Genomic DNA, 22,945 nt, shown 5'->3' with positions numbered 1-22,945 from the left:
TGTATTTTGTGGCTGTACACTTTCATTTTTTAAATTATGTCCAAAATCATCCAAACTTGATTTATTCTTCATTGTAAAAATTAGGTTAGTTGTAATTATAACCCATATTTTATTAGAAAGAAGGTAAAAAATTTATTTTTATAAATTTTAGTTTAATTTTTTTGAGTTGGAATCTCAAGAAAAGCTTTTTTTTTTTTTACACTGTTTAATATGAAATGTTGCTCTTTGTTGTGAGTAGATTGACTTTATGTAACTTTTTGCCATCAAAGAGATTACCTGTCCTGGACAGTCACCTGGATTCCACATGCCTGGGGCCTCCTGATGCCCATGGGTGTCTGAGACTCCTGGAGAGTCTCAGGGAGGTGGAGAGGGAGGTCTGAGAGGACCGGTGCAGTGGCCTCAGCTGTGACCCAGACTTGGCATTCCCTTGGGTGTCCCCACACCTACCCACTCCTAGATCCACAGCAGACAGCTCTGCCTGCTCACTCTGGGCAGAATATGACTGCCTTGCCTGCCTTCAAACCCTCCAATAGGAAGTTTGGGGAATGCTGATAACTTCCCAGAAGCTGTTAGTTAAACTGAGTGCCAAATTTGGGAGGTGAGGGTGGAAGGGAATGGAGAAGAGTACCAGAAAGGGAGAAATAAACCCCAAACACCAACACAAGCAGAACCCAAATAGCAAAGCACTTACTTTTGCCTCTAGAGAAGAAAAGAGAAAACCTGGCTTCATGGAATAACTTTTACTCCAATAGTTAGATTGAAAGAAATTGACTCTGTACTGTGGTTGACCTGAGTAATGTAGAAGCTTCCAAATGGTGAGCTGCCCCCCACTGGCTTTTCTCCGTAGTATTTGAATCACGTTTTATATTTTCCTTGTATTGTGCACCGGGCTTGTGAAACTGCTTAAGTCAAAAGAACTCTGACTTCTCGGCAGCATTATGAGGACTTTACTTGGCACCTCACTTTTTAATCTCTTTCATCCAAGTCATCCAGGAAGACTTTGGAGAGTGATAAGACCAAGGGCTCCTGGTCAGGGTGGCATTGGTTTTTTTGTGTTTTTATTTAAGTTTTTAGTCAGCTTAAAATCCCAAAATTCCAAAATAGCCCCCTGTTGCTCAGCCTGTTCAAGTTCTCGGGTGTGGCTTTGGCAAATGCCTCACTAAAATCAAGACCTACTGAATGTCATCGTGCAAGGCAGAAGGAGCATGGGGCTTGGGAGGACTGACTATCTTAGTGCCTGTTTGCATGAATGAGTGAATGAATGAATGGATGGATGTAATTTTGAGTCTTATATCTGTCACTTCCAGTGGTGACCCTGAGCAGGTTATTTGACTTCTCTTATATTCACACAACAGACATATTAACTCCTGGGTTCCAGGCACTGAGTTAAGTGTGAAAGTGAATGAGCATCAGCCCTCAAGGTCTCATAAGGGGGTAAAGACAACGAAGGAGGGCTTCTTCCAGGAGGGTAACTGGCTGTGTACCAGGAGACCAAGTCACAGGTGAGGCTGTCCCCCGATCTGTTGTTTCTACAGACATGTGGCTTGCGTGACTAACTCCTTCCCCCATCCTTGCCTTAGGAGAGTGGTGAGCACTGTTAGGAAATGACACTCCATTCTATGAATATTTTCAGCGACTTTCCAGACAAATCAGGATATTTCCCTGTCATCAGACTTCTGGCACTTTTTTCCTGTTTTCCGTGCTTTTATAGAGATTCTTGAAGTAATTTTTGATCACATGGTTAAGAGCTCTTCTGACCTGGGGAGCAATTGTTCTCTTTCTCATGTTGAAAGTCATGGTGGTGATGGGAGGGACAGGTAAACTATTTCCGGCCCAATCATCTATTTGTGGATGCAGGGTGTGTTCAGATTTCATGGGCAGAACGTCAAATGGCGTGGATATGCGTATATCACTTAAGCTTGCGTTTGCAATAGAGGGGACACCGAGAAAGTTCAGTCTCCTGTTGAGCATATTCAACTAAGTATAGAGTCTTTCTGCTGACTGTATACAGCTATTTATTGGGCATTTACTATATTCTGGGCATACATCAAATGTTCTACATGCGTAGTCTTATTTAATCCTCAGGAAAAATCCATGAAGTAGACATCCTCATTAATCCCATGTTGCAGGTGAGACCCAGAGCGTTGTGTCTTGCCCCAGGTCGAACAGCTAGTAAGCAGTGAAGCTAGGACTCAAACCCAGGCACTTAGGTGCTACTGTGCCTAACTATCTTATAAAGTTATATCGTTATGAAGAACTCTCCAGTTGATGATTTATGCTCATAGGAGCCGCTTTCTTCCTTGATAACTTTGTGACAGAAGTATTTTATTTTGTGCTCATGTCTGTGGGGCATGCTTCCTTGTTAATAATTTTTAAAGAAAATAAGTAACCCAAATCCTGGCTTAGCATATTTTGGAGCCTATGCAAATCATGCAGAACATCATGACACATGACACAGAGTCGTGGGCCTGTGTTGCAATGAACAAGAGAAAAAGGGGTGAGATGTCTTTTCACCCTAAAGAAATAACTGCATTAGAAAAATAAAATATCAGCGAAGCTTGAAATACATCCTGATGTAAGATCTGTAACAGGCAGCCTGGCCAGTTTCATTTCTTCTGTATTTCTTCCCATTACAAGCCCTGAGTGCTCCCCGGGCTCAGTCTTGCTGAATCAATGTTTTCAGAATTCTCAGTGGCTTGAATTTTGTAATCTGAGAAATCAATCAAGGGCCTCGGGAGAATGCCATGTCTCATTCTGCTCAGAGCCTCCACGCGCCTTTTGTAATTAAGTGTTAGTTGGAGTTCATTGCTCTTGAATAATGAGATGATGTTTGGGTAGGCTTCCTTTGTTGTGTTTTCTTGAGGAGCATCGCTTCTGTTTTCTGCTTAAAAAATCACTGTCATCACAGAAATGCAATTTAAAGGCTGCATAATTCTGACACTTAGCATCTCCTGAAGCCAAATCTAGTACTTTGTGTGCACCGGTGAGCTGCTCCAGACAAAACACTGCGCGTGGCCTTGGCATGTGCAGCTGCTGCCTGGGGTCATGGAGCTTTTAAGTTAAGCTTTACAATGAGAGGAGACCAGGGCTGGGGGATTTGAAGTTGTTCCTTTTTTAATGGCCTGACTTGCTTGATGACTAAAGGAATGGCTGAATAGTCACTGTTACAAGGCAAATAGTTTGGTGACTGGTTCTAATTCTTCATTTGCTCCTGGACCATATAAAGTTCTTAGTATCCTGCTGTTGTTCTACAGGGGTAATTAGTTAACAGGAAAATATACATACAAAAATTTCAAGGTAAGGGCTACAGCGGGAGTAAGAACAATTAGGCACCAGGGGGTGGTGGGAGGGTTATAAAGAATTTCTAAGGTTACAGTTAAAGACTATATTTTAATCCAAGTGGTGGGTACATGAGGGTCCGCCTTCTATTATTATTTAACATTTATGAATGTTATTTAACAGTAATAATAATATTATTATGTAAACCCTATGGATATGTTTTATGTGATTTTGTATATATCTTTTACCAATCAAACCAGAGAAGTACAAAAAAGAAGTACAAGACTTACAAAATCCACCAAAATGGTTAAAACTTTAAATATTCATTTCAGTGACTAACAAATTAGACAAAAATGGGAAAATGTATAAGATTTGAAGAGCATAGCAAACAAGCTTCATAACATGAATTTTTAATTCTCTATAGAGTCTGGGTAAGATGATTTATTTCCTTTTGGGATGTCTGGTAGATATGCCCATAAAATATTTGGTCCTAGAATGTAAAATACTGAGTCAATTTACTTAAAAATAAAAAACTCTTGTGTTTTAAATTTTTTTCTTGAGAAATTTTTGGTAATTTCTATTTATTTTTAGAACTTAGTTCTTTCACATAAGTTTTCAAATGTATTGACAAAGTATTTCATAATATCATTTGTTTTCAATCGGTCTCTGAATTATTCATTCTGTGTTGCTTAAATGTACCTTCTCTCTCTCGCCTATGTTTTTTCTTGCTGATTTTGACAGAGGTTAATCTGTTGTCTTGTCAATGAGGCAGCTTTTGCTATGAGCCTCTGTGCTATGTATTTGCTTTTCTTTTCATTATTTCTGCTGTTACCTTTATTATTTCCCTCTGTCAACTTTAAATTTGTTCTGTTCTTTTCTGAGCTTAATAACTTAAGTGCATTGTCTAATAATGCTAGCCTTTTTTCTTTTTCTAACTTAAACAGTTTAGGCTATAAATTTCCCTATAAATGTTGCTTTAGATACATTCTGTAAGTTTTAGTGTAGATTGTTTTTATTAATTATACTTCTCAAAATTTTCTAATTTTGATTTTTCTTCTGTGACTTGTAAGTTGTTTATAAAAGATTTTTTTTTTAAGAAATCCTAAACATGATATTTTTCTTGTTGTATTTTAAAAATTATTCATGGTTTAATTACATTGTGTTCAGATAATGTGATCTGTAAAAATTAGCAATCCTTTGATCTCAAGGCTAGCTTAACATATGGTCAGTTTTCATAAATGTTCCATATGGCTTAAAAAGAACGTAAAATTTTAAATTGCTGACCATAAAGTTATATACATGTCCATTGAACTAAGCTTGTTAATTGTGCTGTTCAAATCTTAAATCTCCTGTCTAAATGTTCTGTTTATTATTAATTAATGCTTAATTTATAAAATTAACCAACATGTTAATATTAATTTATACTTAATTTATTAAAATGTACATTAAAAATTCCACACTTATAGTAGGGATCATAGTTCTGTGGTCTTTGTAATTTTGTCCATTTTTGATACATATAGTTTGAAGTGATATGTGAACATTGTTTAGAATTATCATACTTCCTATTATATATTCTACTTCCTTTATTATTAAGTCCATGACCATCTTTATTTCTAATACTGTTTTTTACTATAAAGAACATCTGCTTTAATAGTGAGACTGACTTTCTACTGGTTAATATTTGCGTCTCATATCTTTTTCTGTCCTGTGATTGTTTTTGCTCTATGTTTTATCTGTGCGTTTTTTCACTTTTATCTGGGGGAGCTAATTTCAATTATAGTTATTGTTACAACTCATATATTAGAATTTACTTACATTATTCATTGTGTGCTGTCTTCTTCTTCCTTCTTGTGATATTTTCATCTTCTGATTCCATTATTTTTACTCCTTCTGTTTAGAAGTTCTACCAGGACTCTTGATTAACAAACATAGTTAACAAAGTCTCATGTTAATTAATGTTTTTCTTTTCTTTTTTTTTTTCCCCTGAGCAACATAAAGATTTTAAATGCTTTAGCTCTGATAAATGCATTCTAATATATCTTGTGGTTTTCTTTGGTGTTTTGTTCTAGCCTTTTTCTTCCCCTCTCTTTCCCAACAAAACCACCAACCTTGCATAGTTTAATTATATACATACCATTTCCTTTTCCATCTCAGCCTTTCCAGTTTCTGCCAAAAATATATCCTTTAAATTTCCTCCTTTGATACCGTTTTTGTGGTAAATGCTCTGTTTTTGATTTTTCTAAATTTTCTTACTCGACCTCATTCTTGGAAGATAGCTTTACTAAATATGGAGTTCTGATTTGACAGTTACTATCTCTCTGAACTTTGAAGGTATCATCTAGCTGCTTTCTGGCTTCGAGTTTTTGGCGTATTTGAAGCCAGTTGTCTTACTGCTGCTCCTTTGTTGATGTTCTGTTCTTTTCTGAATGCTTTTAGCACTTGCTTTTGTGTGTGTGTGTCATAAAGTTTTATTACTGTGTGTCTTGGTGTGGGTTTCCTTTTATGTAACTTTTATGGGATTCACTGGGCTTCTTTTTTTAATTCCATGTAACCTTTATTTTTTAATTCAATTTTAATTGAAGTATAGTCAGTTTACAATGTTGTGTCAGTTTCTGGTGCACAGCATAATAGTTCAGTCATACATATACCTACATATATTCATTTTCATATTCTTTTTCATCATAGGTTACTGTAAGATATTGAATATAGTTCCCTGTGCTATACAGTAGAAACTTGTTGTTTATCTATTTTATGTAGTTAGTATCTGCAAATGTCGACCTCCCAATTTATCCTTTCCCACCCCCTTCCCCCCTGGTAACCATAAGTTTGTTTTCTATGTCTGTGAGTCTGTTTCTGTTTTGTAAATAAGTTCATTTACCCTTTTTAAAAGATTCCACATATAAGTGATATTATATGGTATTTTTATTTCTCTTTCTGGCTTACTTCACCTAGAATTACAATCCCCAGGTCCATCCATGTTGTTGCAAATGGCATTATTTTATTTTTTATGGCTGAGTAGTATTCCATTCTATAAATATACCACAACTTTTTTATCCAGTCATATATCAATGGACATTTAGATTGTTTCTATGTCTTACCTATTATAAATAGTGCTGCTCTGTACATTGGGGTTCCTGTGTCTTTTTGAATTAAAGTTCCCTCTGGATACATGAGATTCATTGGGCTTTCTAAATCTCAGGTTTATGGTTTTCAACATGCTGAAAAAAAAAAATGAAAAAACAACAACAAAAAAAAACATGCTGAGATATCCTCAGCTGTTATCTATCTGAATATTGCTTCTTCCCCATTCTCTCAATTATCTTTTCCTCTAATTTAGGACCAATTAGATGTTTGTTGGACTTTCTCACCGTATTGTCTTTGTCACTTAACCTCTCTTCATATTTTTTATCTTTCTTCTAACTGCATTCTGGAAAAAATTTGAAACTATCTTCCAACTTACTAATTCTCTGTTCAGCTTTGTCTCACCTGCTATTTAATCTATTTATTTAATCTATTTATTATTTAATCTATCCATTTTAAGTTTAATCCTCATTTTTTATTTATAGAAATTCTATTTGATCCTTAAAAATCTGCTTCATTTTTTTTTGTAATGCTTCTTCTTTGTCCTAATTTTCATGCTTCCCTATAATTTCCTTAAACATAGTGCAAGTAATTATTTTCTATTCTGTGCCTTATGATATCTAACATTGTTGTGAATCTGTTTTTCCTATATATGCCCTGAAATCTTTTGTGTTTTGAGTTTTCTTCCTGTGGGTTTTTAACTTTTCCTAGGACTTTATTTGGGGAAGTTTTTTTATGTCTCGATTGATGATGAATTCCTCCACAGAGCATTCCCTACTCCAGGACCTTCCAAAATTAATTTTCCACTTAAGGTTTTTGCGGGACCATAAAAGAAGTATGAACTGGGCAGCAAAAACCCACAAGAGTCGTCCTGTATTTGTGAAATCTCTCCACACAGCAGAAAGATGGGGACAGCCAAGCTTCCCTCTTATTTCCTTCTGAAAAGGAGGCTTCCTTTTTTACTTACTCTGAAGCCTTTAGGATCTAAGGTTTATTCAGGGTCTTCTGTTGTGTTCTCCACCTTGGATAGGCCTGAGACTTTGTCTTTTCACCCCTGCATCCCATCAAGACATCAAAGTGAGGTTCAAGGTCTACAGGTTTCTGCAGATATACTCAGGGCACAATCTTGCTTTGCTGTTTCCTTGCATCTTAGCCTCTTGCTTTCTTTTCATTTTGGGAAACCTTGCTTTCATTAATTCTTCTCTTAGTGTCAACTCAGTGTTTATATGTTTAAAAGCTTGTTTGCTTGTTTCATATTTCATCCAACATTTAATTACTTCTGTTAGGATATATAGTCTGCCACATTGCTGGAAATAAAATTTTGGGTTTGGGAATTACTAAGTATTTCTGTATTGGGAAAGAGGATTAAACTTGGGCTTAGAAACAGTCAGATCTAGGCGCAAGACCAGCTTCAGTATTTCTAGTTACCTGTTTCCTCAGCTTTACTAACAACACCTTTCATGTGTATATCGAATTTCTGTTTACAAAGTGCTTTCACAAATACCCTGTCTTTTGAGAGCTGGGTGAGGACTATGTTCCCCATTTGGTGGACATCACGGTGGAGCATTGGGAGGGACACCACTCTGACCAGGAACCCAGATCTTCTAACAACCTAGGAGAGTTCTTTTTTTTTGCTCTATTTTGTGCTGCCCTGGATGATATGATTTAAAATAAGCCAAGGTAGATTTCACCTTGTTGTGTGGGGCAAGTCGCTACTTGGACACTGTCTTGAGGAAGACTCTGAGTCCAAAGCTGGCTTCTCGATGAAGAATCCCTTGATCAATTAGCAGTGCTGCCAAGATCTCAGGAGATTAAATGCCACATATTTGCTTTCCAAAATTTAAATGGCCTTCCTAACTTAAAAAAAAAAAATCTACAATTCCCATAGAAACATAAAGCAAACCTTTTTTGAAGTAACAGGGGAGACTGTTGGGTCCATCAAGTAAGTGAGGCTCTTGTCCTGATCATGGTCATTTCCCTTAGGGGTGTAAGTGACGGATGAACCTGGATGGTCTTTGGTGATGGGAGTCTGTTGCCAGAGAAACCAGGATGTCGGGGAAGCTTTGGAAGCTGCCACGTCAGCCACCCAGTCGCTGAGGCTTCAGTCCTGCGACTTGGCAGGTGTACAGTTTTCCTCAGTAACCAGAACACTGGCCTAGCCTGGCTTAGGACAGAATTGTGAAGTTGGTTTGTCTTCCCCTTTTCCATCCACACAATATTGGGAAGATTTGATTGGGCCGTGTGGTCAGCACCCATCACAGACTGCCCTGATGGTCAGCATTTGAGCCAAATACCCCAGGGGTGGTGGATCTTCCTAACACCCAGCCTGTTTACTTTCTAGGTAGAAAAGCCCAGTCTTCCTCCTGTGTTTCTCCTCTCTTCCTACTAACATTTCCCAGTTTGTTAAGGGATATGATAAGGATACGGATGAACATCCAGGTAAAAAGATACATAAGATGAGGTCTGGGAGGGTCCTGAGCACAGGAGATTCATCCCTCATGGAGTCTGGGTCACCCTCCCAGTATGTGGATATGTTCACCAATCTGGAAACTCTCTGAATCCTGTACTTTCGGGATTTTTGTGGAGGCTTCATCACATAGGTCTAATCCATCGTTAACTGTGTTTCCAGCCCGTCTCCCCTCTCTCTGGCAAATGACGGATGAAAATTCCAAGCTTCTAATCAGGCTTGGTCTTTCTGGTGACCAGCCCTACTCCGCGAGCCCACCCAGAGTCTCCTCAATAGAACAAAAGATGTTTCTTGTGCTCTTATCACTTAGGAATTTACAAGGATTTAAGGAGCTTTATGCTGGGAATCACGGGCAGAGACCAATATATGTAGTTTCTATTATTTCACACATTCCCTTCCTGTGGGGGCTGCACATCCCCATCAAGGCTGCTAGGCGCAAGTTAGCAGGGTGGTTTTTCCCCTGAGAAATCATACAATATTTCACAAAAGGCAGATTCAGTTGAGGCCACTTCCTCAGCAGACAGCTGGGCTGTGGCAGTCCCAGGTCCCAGGGAAGCCGTGCACCCCATGGAGGGGCTAAGCGGAGGAACACCCTGGGCAAATTAATGGCTACTGCTTTTTCAGTTGTTTCTCAAATGTGTACATTACGATTCAAATCTTGCCATCAAATGTACGTTCTGCTAAGGCTGTCGACGGTAAAATAAAATTATTTTCCATTAAAATGTTATCTTTATTGAATCCTGCCCATGCTTTTATCAGCTCCCCTAGCAGTGTTATGGAAAAAGGTGATTTCTCCCTTTTGAAGTCTTAGTCTAATACTTATGTTTCAGGTCATTTTGGTGTATAATCAAGACTGAAAAAAAGCAAAAGTTGTCCTGGGGATTAAGAGCTTCTGTTAGATTGGGATGTTCTGATATGCAAAACCACATCCCATCCTGGTGACTGTTCTTAGCTCGCTCTAGGGCGAGGGAGAACATTTATGATTCCTAATAAGAATTTTTCATCAAGCAGTGTAGGGTGGATGGGGGGAGCCAAAGTGTCTTCTGTCATTTAAAAATCCTTAATCCTCCTCTGCTGGTGCTTCACTCCTTCCCAGGGGTTGACAAAAGGACCCTCACCTTCTTCCCCCAAAGTCAGTTTCTTCCCTACCACTCATGCTTCCTCTGCACTTTTTGTGCGTTGTGCCTGAGTTGGTTCTTTTTTTTTTTTTTCAGAACAAAATCCTCTTTGGAGATGCAAATTGGGGTTATGCAAGGAGTTTGCTGTCTGCTTTTCTCTGTTTGCATTTCCTGCCTCTGACATTTGCTTTTGGACTAATTATGAGCTTTTTGGTTCCTTTTCCTTTTCCCCACTGCTCCTTCCCAAACAAGGCTGCACGATCATTTCTGTCATGAGATGGAAATCTCAGCTGGCTCTGGTAGCTTAAGAATCACCCTGCCCAGAAACAGGGGATGAAGGACATGACCTTTCATGGCCACATATGTCTTTCTGTCTCCAAGGATCTTGCTGTTGCCGGAGTACTCAACAGAGTCAAGTTATGTTTGTGAAAGGTGGAAATTGTCTCTACTGATTACATGTTCATTCAGTCACTGTGTGTCGGTGACTTCTCTTGCTAGGCAGTGTGCTGGGTCCTAGGGCTTCAGTGGTGTCCCTGATAATCGCATGCTTATGGGGGTATGAAAACAAATAGGCAATTAGCAGTGCTATAACTGCAATTATGCTAAGAAAATCTATGATTTTTTTTTTTTTTGCTCTATTTAGAAATAGTTCACAGTTTCTTGTGGGCTGCATTGACTTTTGGTAGATAATTTGACCTATCTGAGCCTCCATTTCTTGTCCATAAAATGGGCCTAATATCTATGTCACTGTGTTGTTCTGGGGATGAAGTGGAACCAGCTAATGAAAGCCTGAGGTTCAGAAGTTAAGCACCTTGTCCTACGTCACACAGGTAGGAGGTGGGGGGTCAGGACGCCTACCTAGGTCCATCCAGCTGTGCAGCGAGAGTACTTCTCACCTGTGCTCATGCCTCGCTCCACCTCTGATGAGCGGTTGGGTCTCAGTTCATTTTACATCTCTAGGGTTGTATCCACGAAGTCTGCTTGCTACCTGGCCTCCTTCCATGGGCCAAAATGATTCTCTCCATCCTCTGAATCAGGCTGTCAAGGGGTGTTGGCTTCACCTGCCTTCCCCAAGGTGCTGAGGACCCACCCAGTCTCTTTTGTCCCAGCCTCTGGCTTTCAGCTTCTCACCAGCACAACGGTTCTTGTTAAATCTGAAGGCTGGTGGTACTCGAGTAATTCTACCTTGGCTGGTGGCCACTCTGACCATGCCTAGACTCACAGGCAGCTCAACTGCAGGGATGAATGAACTTAAGCTCCTGGATTCCGAATAACTGAGGTTTTGTCTTATACCCCTCTTTCCTTTGTCTGTCCTCAGACTCCACTCTTATTTCCTCCATGGAACTTTCCTTGTCTTCTTATCCCTGGGGCCCAGCAAGGTCCCTGGCTCCAAGAGGCTGTTAGTAAGCAGGAGTTGAGAAAACGGATGAAGGAATGGATGGCAGTGACATGCCACTGGGCCTTGTTTCATTCAACATGTGTTTATGAGGACCTACTATGTGCCATCAGTGTGTAGGATGCTGCAAATACAGGAGTGAAGAAGGCAGTGTACGTCTTACCCTGTAGAGTTTACAGAGCAGTGGGACCTCTGTCTACCTAGCTACACACTTGCAAAGAGAAGGAATTGTGTGTAGATACTAATTAAGATAAATGAGGATCCAAATCCTTTCCCTTAAATTATCTAGTTGAATTAATCGATAATTTTTGAGGTTGTTGAATTACATTGATTGTGATGAACTCTTGTTTTTAAAAGAAATTCCAGGAGGGGAGGGTATAGCTCAGTGGTAGAGTGCATGCCTAGCATGCATGAGGTCCTGGGTTCGATCCCCAGTACCTCCATTAAATAAATAAATGCACCTATTATCCTCCCTTCCTCCATCCAAAAAAAAAAATGGGAAGAAAGGAGTCCCAAAGGAGTCACTGGTGTGAGATTCAGGAGATTTTTAGGGATTCTGAGAATTCTCTTTGTTCCAGCAAAGATAGACTTTTTGTCTCTTACATCAGAGCCAAACCATCTCATCGCTGCTGGATTAGAGAGAAGGAGAGATTAAAAAAAAAAAAAATCAATCTATTCTGTAACTTTTATTAGAATTTCCCCTTGAAATTGTAACTCTGGTTTAGTTACCAAACTAAATCAGATGCCAATGATCTTCTGCCGGTCATTTCATGAGGAATAAGTAAGTGGCTTTCCTGTTAGGTTGAATGGTTTCTGCTATAGATGCACTGTGGACCCACATGCTCTCAAGATCTGTGGCAGTCTTCTTTCGCCTTTTTTGTAAGTGAAATCTCTTAATCAGGGACTTGGAATATTAATGAGTATAGCTTGTCATAAAGAAGAAAAGAGAGCAAGCATCTCAGCTAGAATGAGGTATGAATTGAGAAATTATGAAACTGAAACTCTGAATGAGAAACTGGTCCTCTTAAGGGATTTCAGGCCCCAGGGACATGAAAATAGGTTTCAACACAGTGAAACTCATTTCTGAGGAATGAACCCCGGGAGAAAAGCTCTATGATGGGGTCACACAGCCTGAGCTGAGCGCGGCCCCCTGGCTGGCTGACCCTCTCGTCTGAGGGCGTCAGGCGTCTGCACCGTGGGATGGGAGCAGTAGCTCCGCTGGCTCCTCTCACTTAGGCTCTTGCTCAGTTCACCAGCTAAGATCCTTTTTCATCTGCTGAGAGCCTCAGGGGCTGCAGAATTGTAAGAGGCTGAGAATCGGCTCTGGAATTCTCTCTAAGCAAGCATGCGGTTATACAGCTGAAGAGCTGTAGCCTGCAAGAGTGGACCTTGTGAAGGCTTTTTTTCGAGAATGGAACTTCACAGAGCTGGGGCTGGGCACAGTGTTAGGAGGGTGACTGCATGCCAAGCGAGTACGCTAAGCATGTTACGATTCCTCATGAACTCATCCTAAAGATGACTTTGTGAGTTGAGTCCTAGTAACGGTATTGTTCCGATGTGCAAACTGAGGCCCCCAGAGGTGAGCACGCATGGGAGAAACTGGCAGAGCTGAATCCACATGGGTTCTGGTTGCCTCAAAAGTCTGCTTTCTTCAACAGCACCCAGTATCCCCTGCTGTTGAATGGATTATGTGATCCCCAAGTCCCCTGTATAACTTAACTTCTTGTTGCTGTTGGTTTAAACAAAATCACCCCAAACTTATGAAGTGCTTCTTCGCTCTGTTGTGGAGAGGAGGGATGGATTGACGTACGTAATTTTTGGTTCAGGCTTAGGGGGTCATTTAAACAGTGGACCGTTAGCACCAGAAGGCAGGACTTCAGTGAGCTCTCAAACTGGCAGCCTGCAGACCCAGCCTCATTGGCACATGGATGAGTTCCATTTGTCGGTACTGTATTAATTTTTGATCAGTTGTTAATATTTTAAAAATGGAGACCTTTCTCATAAATATCAGGGTTTCCCTCTTTTGTCAGAAGATCAAAACTTCTGGGAACAGACACAGAGCCCACATTTCCACGTGGCAAACACCAGCTAAGCAGAGGCAGGGCTGAATCTTTAAATAGGCAAATGTTCCCCAGTGTGCCCCAGTCCTTACCACTCCCAGATCAGATGTCTCCCACTGGCGAGGCCAGGTATTTGTTGCCATTTATCATCGCAAATGAACCATTGATTTTTTTTTTCTGAAAATAAAATATTTCTTGGATCTGAGTGTCTAGCGATAGTGGAGTAATAGAGGATAGGCCAGGAAGGTTTCCTGTTGCAAAAAAAAAAAAAATAGTTGACTGTAGCATCCAACTACTTTACTCATATATCCCCATCTGCCTGGCTCCCCCCTCGTGCATGATGTGGTGGCCCCTTGTGGTTCAGCCTCTTATTTTACAGAGAAAACTGAGGCCCAGAAAGATCATGTATTCAGGTAATGGCAAAGCCAAGATGGGAACTCAGATCTCTGACTCCTGACAGCACTCTCCTGCTTGCAAGGGGTCTGCAGGCACCAACCAGGTGTGCTCCTTCCACGTCCTTGGTTTGGGATGGTCTGGTGCAGATGCACTGGCATCCTCCTCAAAACACCCTTCAGCATCAGGGTTTATTCAACTACCTGGTAGTTAATTCAACTACCTCCAAGAGAGGAGAAGAAAATACTAACTCTCTGAGCATCATAGAATGAAAATTTGTTACCGATGACCTCATTAGAACACAATTCCATTTGTGGTGCCAGGAAAAATCGGTTTGGAGAAATCTATTAGCAAGAGCGAAGAAACGCAACACGAAAAGTCAGGTTTATTGCCCTGATTTTCTCTCATCTGTTTTTAAAGCTTTTTTTTTTTTTTTTTTTTTTTGGTGCTAATTTTCTTATTTCTTGCCATTGTTGGGGTCCAGACCTCTTCCACTTGTTTTAAAAGTCAACTGGGGAGGAAAAGGCAAATCCACATTCTTTCACGTAAGCTGGCTCAGTAAATAGACCTTTCTTTGCAAAGGGGAGGTTGTAAACGTGTGGCAATTCATTTGCGTAGCTGAAGAGAAGAATCAGTGATTCCCTTTCAGAATCACCGGGCAGCCAGGTAGCCCTGTTGATGTGGCGTGCCTGGCATCCCCACCTGGACCAGCAATTTGTATCGTGATGCTTTGCTTCTCGAGTGTCATTGATGACAGCCAAGTGAGCCCTGAAAGTGCCCGAAACAGGGTCGGGAAGCCACCCTCTTTCATCTGCTTCCGAGTTTAGAAGCTCCAGAAGCATCTTTACTCTTCACAGCCAGATCAACATATAAATATTTACAATCAGCTGCTGCCAGCCAAGAAAACCTGCTACAGGCTCTAAAAGCGAAGTGCTCTTTCCCACGATCACTATGAGCGCTCGTGTGTGTGTGTGTGTGTGTGTGTGGTATGTGTCTTCTAAACCCTGGAGAGCAAATAAGCACATTTGGAGCCCCCAGGAGAGATAGACCATCAGCTTCCTCTCACCCCACTGGCTCGGGACTGTTCTAACCATAGTTCTGTTGTTCAGAGTGTTAGTCAAATATGGATGCATTTATCCTGTTCTATAATCCTCATCTTTCAAACGTCCAGTGCTCTGCCTTCACCTTTGGAAGCTCACTTCTCGGTTTTATTTTCTGACCGTGCTGGAAGCAAGAGCACCTTTAAGGGGAAAGACAGTCACTTGGAATGAACATCGTCTCGCTTGTCCCTCACTAGCCTAGGAGGTTTTACAGCCCCTTTTTGAGAAGAGAAGAGGGTGTTGTTTGGCCAGAGTTGGAAAGCATTCCTTTAAAAACCTTTCTGTTTTCTTCTTCTCCCAGTTGAACTTGAATCTCAGCCTTGCTAAGTCACAGGATCTCAGAGCTGGAAGGCTCACGGGAGATTACACCTGGGACCCAAACCCCCGGCCTCACAGGAGGAGGTGGCAGGAAAACCATGGGAGCCTGTGACGTCAGGATGGTTTGCTAGAGCTTATTTCTTATCTGGATAGTATTTGGAAAAGCAGGAATTTTGGCAAAGCACCTGAGCTGCCCATGCCTGGGATGTGGTTCCTGGGCCAGAAGGAAGTGCCTCTCAGAAGCCCTTTGCCAAAGGACATGATGCTGGTTCAATAACTATATCAGTGAGGAAGTGACACGCGTAAGGTTTAGTGTAGAGCTGGAGTCTGTCACGTCAGTTAGAGAGGTAAGGTGCACAGAGCTGCTTTAAAAATACTGCCTGAAGGCCCGGTAGAAGGTTTCAAAGGACATGGGCTGCATCTGGATGTCCACAGGATCTCAGCTGTTGAGCTCAGCCTTTAAAAATACCTTTGAACCCTCCTCCCTTTCAAAGAAGTAGACACCTCACCGTTTTGGGGGGGCCTGCAGCATGGGTCCTTCTCTGGGGGAGAGACAGTTTTACCTGCTCTCCACAGAATGAGCCACAGCCCCCAGTGCCAAGGCTGGCCAGATCTGAGCTCCTGGGGGCAAAGAGGTGACTGGGTGGAGGCCGAGTGTCTGGCTTCGAACCACCTGCCGCAGCTCTTGACCTTGGAAGGTTTCCCCTTCCCTTGTCCATCCTGTGAGTGTGCCTGGAGGCTCAGGGCTGTTGAGTGGGGAATGATCTATTTTAAAGTCTCCAAATCATTTTTTATGAGAACACATACAAATTCCTGCTCAACATCTACTCTGTGCTCATTGACCGTTTTTTTTTTTCTTTCATGTTTTCCCAAGAGGTGACAACTTGGTGATACCCAGAGCTGCCTCTCTTCTGATTCAAATCTTGGAAATCCACAACCCTCCAAAGCCCCAGGGCTGATCTTTTATGCTCCCCACATTCAGTGTAGAATTGTCCCTCAGTATCCTTGGGGTTTGGTTCCAGGACCCCCACAGATACCAAAATCCATGGATGCTCAAACCCCTTTTATAAAACGAAGTAGCAGTAATTAGGTGGGTAGACTTGCTAAGCTGTCAGATTTGAACGAAGTCCATTACTTCTCCGGTAAGAGCTCAGAATGAGGCCAGTTCCCACCAGAGCCAAGTGTCCAGCCTCCCCCTCCCACCCCGCTACCTCGGGGCAGAGTGTAAAGGAAGAGAAGGAACAGAGCAAAGAGGACGAGGATGGGAACTTAAGACCCGTTGTGCTTGCTAGGATGGCGGCCCGTACACCCTGTAAATCATTCAGTATCCTTCATCACAGCAAGCCATCTGGAACAGGCCTGGGCAATGCAGTTCTGCTCATAGCTGTACTCTAAACAGAATGTTCAGTATATGCTGGCACTGTTTTGCTGTTTATTTGAGTGCTAATCATTATTCAGAAATGTTTAAGTGCTTCATTCTTATTCCTGAGATAACCCTAGCTTAATATTCTGTTTAAAAACAAAAACAAAAAGTACTCTTCTGCCTTGTTTAATTTGATTGCTGAGAAAGTTCTACTTTGGCATAAGCCTGTGTTCATTCTGGGAGGAATCGCATTTAAGAAGACACATCATTATCAGTGATAACTTACGAAAGTTGCAGTTACTCACATCCATGCGCTACAACCATGATTATGTTGAACCTGCAGTTTAGCATCCTGCTTTTTCACTTAACATTGTGTGTCCTAAGTGTTGTCTGTAGTGCTACAGAATCAGGATAATTTCCATGGCTGCATCATAATCCACTGAATGGAAATATCCCAGTGTGCTTCTCTGTGCCCCTGTATTTACATTTTCCCATAATTGTAAAAAGCTCTGAGCAGGGTATGTTCTAGATTTCCCCATAGTTTTGTATTATTTCCTGAAGATGAACTGGCAGGGGTGTCATATAAAGAGGATGAATGTGTTTAGGCCAGGCCTCCTCGGACTTCAGGATGCACACAGCTCATTGTGGATCTTGTGAAATGCGGGTTCTAACTCAGTGGGTCCAGGGCGGACTTGAGGTTCTGTGTGTGTGACAAGCTCGCTGATTCCCAGGCTGCTGCTCAGGATGAGGCTCAGTCAGTCTCTTAAAGTCCTTGGATTCCTGGCATTAGACCCATTCCACCAAATCACTGTGTGGGCTGGTTACCCAGGAGCTCTGCCCGTCAGGAGTGTGTTCTCATCAAGAGGAAAGTTTCGAATAGGCTGGAAGCCAGAGAAGGTGGGAACTGTAGCCCCTGCCTTCAACAAAAGCATTTAAACTTGCTCCTGGCTGTGTTAGAATCACCTGGGGAGTACACACACACACACACACACGCGCGCACACACACACACCACCAGGGTCCAGCAGAAAGTCTGACAATGAGACCTGACTACCAGTATTTCTGAAAACTTCCTAGGTTTTAAAGGTGACTCCGTGTGTGGCCAGGGTTTAGGACCGTTGTTCTAAGCCCGCAGAAGACCCACCTTAAATCTCACAGAGTTCAAGTATGTTTTAAACCTGACAATGAAAAGCTTGCAGCTTACACACTACACGGGACTCCATACTTTTGACAATGGATTTAAGCACAGCCATGAATTGTCTTTGCAATTCTAAAAATTAATAACCGTCATTTCTAAGAGAGAATAAGGAATTTGTCATCACTGGCTTTTCTGTTAAACTCATTCCTCCACAGCATTTGCTGGTCCCACCTTAGTGAGTGTCTCCACGCCAAAAATCACGTACTTTCCCCAACCCTTGAAATCGAAGGCACCATCACAGTCATTTGTTCCTTTTTTTGTGCCCTTTTTTTCTTAGAAAAGAACTCAACACATAGAATGCAACACATTGTAGTAAAACTATTAGCTTGGCCATGTCCTTCAAACCGACCGTGAGTCCCTTGAGACCAGAGACAGCCTCTGATGTATCTTTTTATTGCCTTCAACCTAGAATTGTGCCTGTCTAGCACAGAGTACATACCCGTTAAATCACTGTTTGTATGAATGAATGAATGAATGAAAGAAATAGTATAGATTTTGATCTCATGTAAGCCTGGAAGGTCGTTCTCATTGTGGAAAGATTCATCCCAGCGTGGTTCTAGTGAGAGGACAGATTGGATGGTGCCTGGTGCCAACGTGGCCTTGGCCCCTGGGGGTGTGCAGGATGGCAGACAGGATGCTCAGGATGCCCGTTGTCCCTGTCGCTTACCACCTGCTAGGGTAACACCTGCGGTTTCTCTTCTGCAGTTGCCTTTTCAGGCCTTGGCTTCACGACGTTCTACTTGGCTGGCAAGCTGCACTGCTTCACTGAGAGCGGGCGGGGGAAGAGCTGGCGGCTCTGTGCTGCCATCCTGCCCCTGTACTGCGCCATGATGATCGCCCTGTCCCGCATGTGCGACTACAAGCATCACTGGCAAGGTGAGTTCCTGCCCGGGGGCCACCTGGTCCTCACACCGTCTGCCACTCTCCTGCAGGGAAGGGGAGACGTGCACCTATCTGGGGAGAATGGAGTGCCCACTGTGAGAAACCAGAGTAGGCTGAAATGACAGAGCAGACACAATGTGAAAGAAAATACGCCTGTTCAGGTGAGCGCTGACCTTCACACTGCCCTCGCTGGACATGCCCAAGGGGACCGCTCCGTCCTGCCAGGATGGCGGGCCCTCCGTCGTAGACTCTGATATGACTTCCCTGCTGGGTCCCTTGCCTCCATCCTCAGACTTGGTGCCAAATGGTTGTTGGCTCCTTTCACATCTCACATCCATCCCACAACGACATGTTTCTCCCCACGGATGCTCTTCCAAAGGAGATGTCTGGCCCAGGGTTGGATGCCAGCAGCCACGGCAGGGCTGGAGTGAAGCTCACCTGTATGTATCTGTGCAAAGTCAGGATGACGCAAACAAGTGAGGGGCTTGTTCCTGGAATAAAACTAAACCATGCCATGTTCCTCTGCAGCTCACAGCCTGCCTGAACCTGCCACAGCAAAAAGGGAGCAGAGACAGAGGCAATGTCCACAGGGCGTGTGGCCTCTGGGAGCGCAGGGCCTAGGGTTGTGTTTCTCAAAAGTAGATCCTCAGACCACCTTGGTCAGGCCAATCGAAGCTAGGAGCTGGACCCTTGGGGGCAGGTCTAGAGCAGTGGGCAGGACTCTGAATTGTTAACAAGTCAATCCGCTCATTCTGATGAAGTCCGGGAAGCACCGTGGAGAGCTCTCAGCAAACACACTGAGTTAAATGTGCCTAAATCCTGCTTCCCAGGACGAAAGGCCTTCCTCAGCTGGTCTGTGGCTGCATCTCCTCTTCCTTTCCTGCCCTTCTGCTGTCACCAGGCACCACTCCCCTCCTCCCCGTTCTCTGTCTCTGCAGCCAGCTGCCTGTGGGACCACCCTCTTCTCACCTCTTTCCTGATGTTTGGTCCAGTGGTAGTGAGGCAACAGTTGAGGCCAGAGGCAAGAGGGGCTCCTAGCTGGGGGCGCATTCTCCCCATCTTCTTCTGGAGCCTCCTGCTCCCCCCAGCATTTTCTCAGCATCTCCTGTTCCTTCCCTGGCTTCAGCTCCACCCTCTGCCATCCTGGAACCCACACTCTGGGTGTCATGAGCCTTTAGCAGCAGCCTCAGCCTGGGGGGTGAAGGGTACAGGGGAAAGAGGGCTGATGCATGGTCTGGACAGGTGGCGGCAGCAAGCACTGATGGGGTCTTGAGGCCCGCCTGATGGGGGTGGTAGTAGAGGCCCATCAGGCCGGACCCTGAGCCCTCCCTTGTTCTCTGCTCCATCCAGTGATTTGGATGAAATTCTGGATAATCTGAAGCTATTTCATGAGAGGGGAGCAGGGAGGGAATTGCTGAGCCAGGACCACAAGGGCGTGGATACCCACCGCACCCTTGGAGCTAGGAATATTTTCGAGAAGACTCAGCTGCCCGTGTGCTTAGAGCACTTCCCCATGAGGGCTGTTATGTGCTGGATGGCATTTTATGGGCTGCTTCTCACGTATCCCTTGCAGACTGTACTTTCTTCTTCTGAACGTGGGAACAATAATCCCCCAGTATTTCCCAGAGCTCTTTCACAGACTGAATGAAATAACGGATCTGAGTGGACTTTGTAAATGAAAACGTATCGCGCAAATGCAAACCGGTATCGTTGCTTCATGCATCATTTGTGAAGAATGATGTGTTGAGTTTCCCAAACCACTGACTGAGAGGCGGACATGCTTTGGAACATGGTCTATCTGTAAGTAATGGATCCCTGGTTTCCACTTTGATTCGGCCACTTTGGATCTGAGAAAGCATTAAGGGTTTCAGAGTTGAAGAGATTTTGGCCCTATCTTGGAAGAGAGTAAGAGCCTTTGTGTGGTGATCTTGTCCTGAAAACTAAGACATGGGTTTGGCCTCGCTTAAATACTCTTGGTCCCAACCAGTTTTGTAGCTCATTACTGAGCTGTGGCTGGTGCATCATGGAAGAATGAAGACTCACAGCTGTTGGCTTTGGGGAAATGGAGGGCTTACGTTGCAGCGCGTGCACTCAAGGCCCGCTGGCAACGGGACCTCAGCCCCACCCTGTGCAAGTGGCACAGAAAGGAGCTGGAGCCGTGCAGGGAGGATATGAATGCTCTGTGGGCCGGTGGGCAAAGCAGAGAAGGAGAGTGCATGTTCAGTGACGTGTAGGGCCGTACTTGGAGGGCAAACCAAAATCACATCATGGTAGACTCCTGCGGCCCAGACTGAATGCGCATCAGCTGGAACAGGTCACGGATGTGGCCCAAGCACCCATTCAGCTGTGCCAACGTCGGCTCAGTTTGTGCCCCGGGGTCAGCCAGGAGAGGAAGGTGCCTTTCCTTGGATCCTCTAATGGGCTCTGAGGCAGGCGGCACTTTAACCTAAATCCCTCTTGATGGGGCCGTCTGTCACTGTGTATACCAGTGGTCCCAATGGGGGCAACCGAACCTCCCAGGGGAATTCGGCAATGTCTGGAGACATCTTTTTGGTTTTCATCAGTTGGGTTGCCACTGGCATCTAGTGAGTTAGAGGCGAGGGATGCTATTAACATCCTACAAAGTACCAGGTAGCACCTCCCCCACAATGAAGGCTTACGCAGCCTCAAATGTTGAGGTTGAGGAACCCTGACCTACGCCACACTCAGCCCCATCTTTCTTCCGCTCGTTACACATTAAGCAGCAATGTTCAATGAGTGTAAAATTTTGCTCATTCAATGCTCAGTTATCAAGGGAGTCATCAAGGAGGCCGCCAAGGTTTCCAGCTTGGAGAAGGGGACGGATGGCGAGGCCTTGGACTGCTGTATAGGTGGCGAGGCAGGATGTCTGACGGAGATGAATGACTTGTTGGTTTTCTTTGGTGGACTGAGCTGCCCGGTGACCGTGGGCGGGGACTATCCATCATAATGAGAATTCATGTGGAGCCCCAGAGGCAGCAGCGAAACCCAAGTCCCTCTCATTATAGACTTTAGCTAACAACATTGGTATTATGAGATTTTTATGACTCCATTTCAATTTTGATTTAAGCAACTGTGCCCAGTGTGGAAGTATATCCAATTACTCGATTACATATTCATATCCAGTAAATAGCCCATAATCTCAGATGCCTTGCTCTGTTCAGTGTCATGGTGGTTTCCTGTAGTCGACACCCTTCTGGTCTTTTCTGCTTTCTGAATTCCTCTCCAAATTCACAAGTATGTCGTTTGATTAAGTGAGGAAAATGAAGGGCACAGGCTACGATCTGGAGGGGCAGTGAAACATTTGGCAGGACTTCTTCAGAAATAAACACCGCTGGGTGGATAATAAACCTGTGTGTGGCTGAGGTTCTCCACATCTTTGTGACATGCTGGCTTTCGGGTCAGAAGGGAACTGGAGAGTTCCATGGGTGATGCCAACTGCAAAGCCAGCGCTTCACAAAGATGCTTAACCTTTGTGATGAACTATATGTTTTCAGTATTAAAACTTGTGGAATTCCCCGCTGGGGAGAATACCTCTAGAGGATAATGCACAGAAAGAGCAGAGCATCTCATGAACCCTCTTCTGCCTTGATTCATAGTCTCGTGTGTTTATGGTTTCCGTCAGTGGCAAGTTAGAGATGGAAGTAGCAGGAGCGTGTTGTTGTCTCCATGAAGGGGTGAGATAACGAGCTCCCTTGCCCTCAGATCCCTGTATCTGGACCCAGGCTTTCCTTATATGACTCCGGCTTTTGGGTAAACTTCTAACCAACACTGGTTTCTCTAATGATAGGTCATTTTAAGCAGCCCCGGGTGCCTTATGTAGTGTTTCATCATAAGAAAGAGCATCTCCCTCTGACTGTAATCCAGAAAAATGGGTCTCTAGGGAGGAAGCAGGTTGGTTGTTTCCACCCAGCGGGAGGTTGGGAAGCACCCGTCCCAGTCACAGACGCCGTGTTTGACTGGGCTGAAATGTCAAGATGGTGCCACTGCCATCCTGGTTCCCCTGACTGGGCTGCGAAGGGGCTGTGATGGGAAAGGAATTTAGTTTTCAGGCTCCAGGAGATTGTCAACCCTGCAGGTGGGGTGGCTGGGGACGGGGGCACTGCACCTGACTTTCCATGAGCCACACTGAAAAGCCAGGCAGAGGCTGCTCCCTCCCCGCCTCTTCCTGACTCACCCCTCTCCCCCCAGGCACACACCCAGTTCAGCGGCACACGCTGTTCACCAGGCCTCCCTGAGGCCATCAGAAGCAATCTCTAGATTTTCTAAATGAA

The 22,945-nt window shown here is 43.7% G+C and overlaps 1 protein-coding gene and 1 non-coding gene across 4 annotated transcripts in view; both read left to right on the top strand.

Moving 5' to 3' along the window:
• Positions 1 to 22,945, top strand: part of PLPP4 (phospholipid phosphatase 4) — a 114,517-nt gene that overhangs the window by 83,705 nt on the left and 7,867 nt on the right. For all 3 annotated transcript variants that reach the window (XM_074374462.1, XM_045506555.2, XM_074374463.1), the window contains one exon: positions 18,477 to 18,647. In XM_074374462.1, coding sequence (XP_074230563.1) covers positions 18,477 to 18,647 — 171 coding nt within the window. The remainder of the gene's footprint in view (positions 1 to 18,476; positions 18,648 to 22,945) is intronic.
• Positions 11,712 to 11,784, top strand: TRNAA-AGC (transfer RNA alanine (anticodon AGC)). The gene has a single exon. It is a non-coding gene; the product is annotated as a tRNA-Ala (tRNA).

The sequence above is a fragment of the Camelus bactrianus genome, chromosome 11 (genome assembly GCF_048773025.1).
Source record: "Camelus bactrianus isolate YW-2024 breed Bactrian camel chromosome 11, ASM4877302v1, whole genome shotgun sequence".
NCBI lineage: Eukaryota > Metazoa > Chordata > Mammalia > Artiodactyla > Camelidae > Camelus > Camelus bactrianus.
This window is presented reverse-complemented; position numbering and strand designations above follow the sequence as displayed.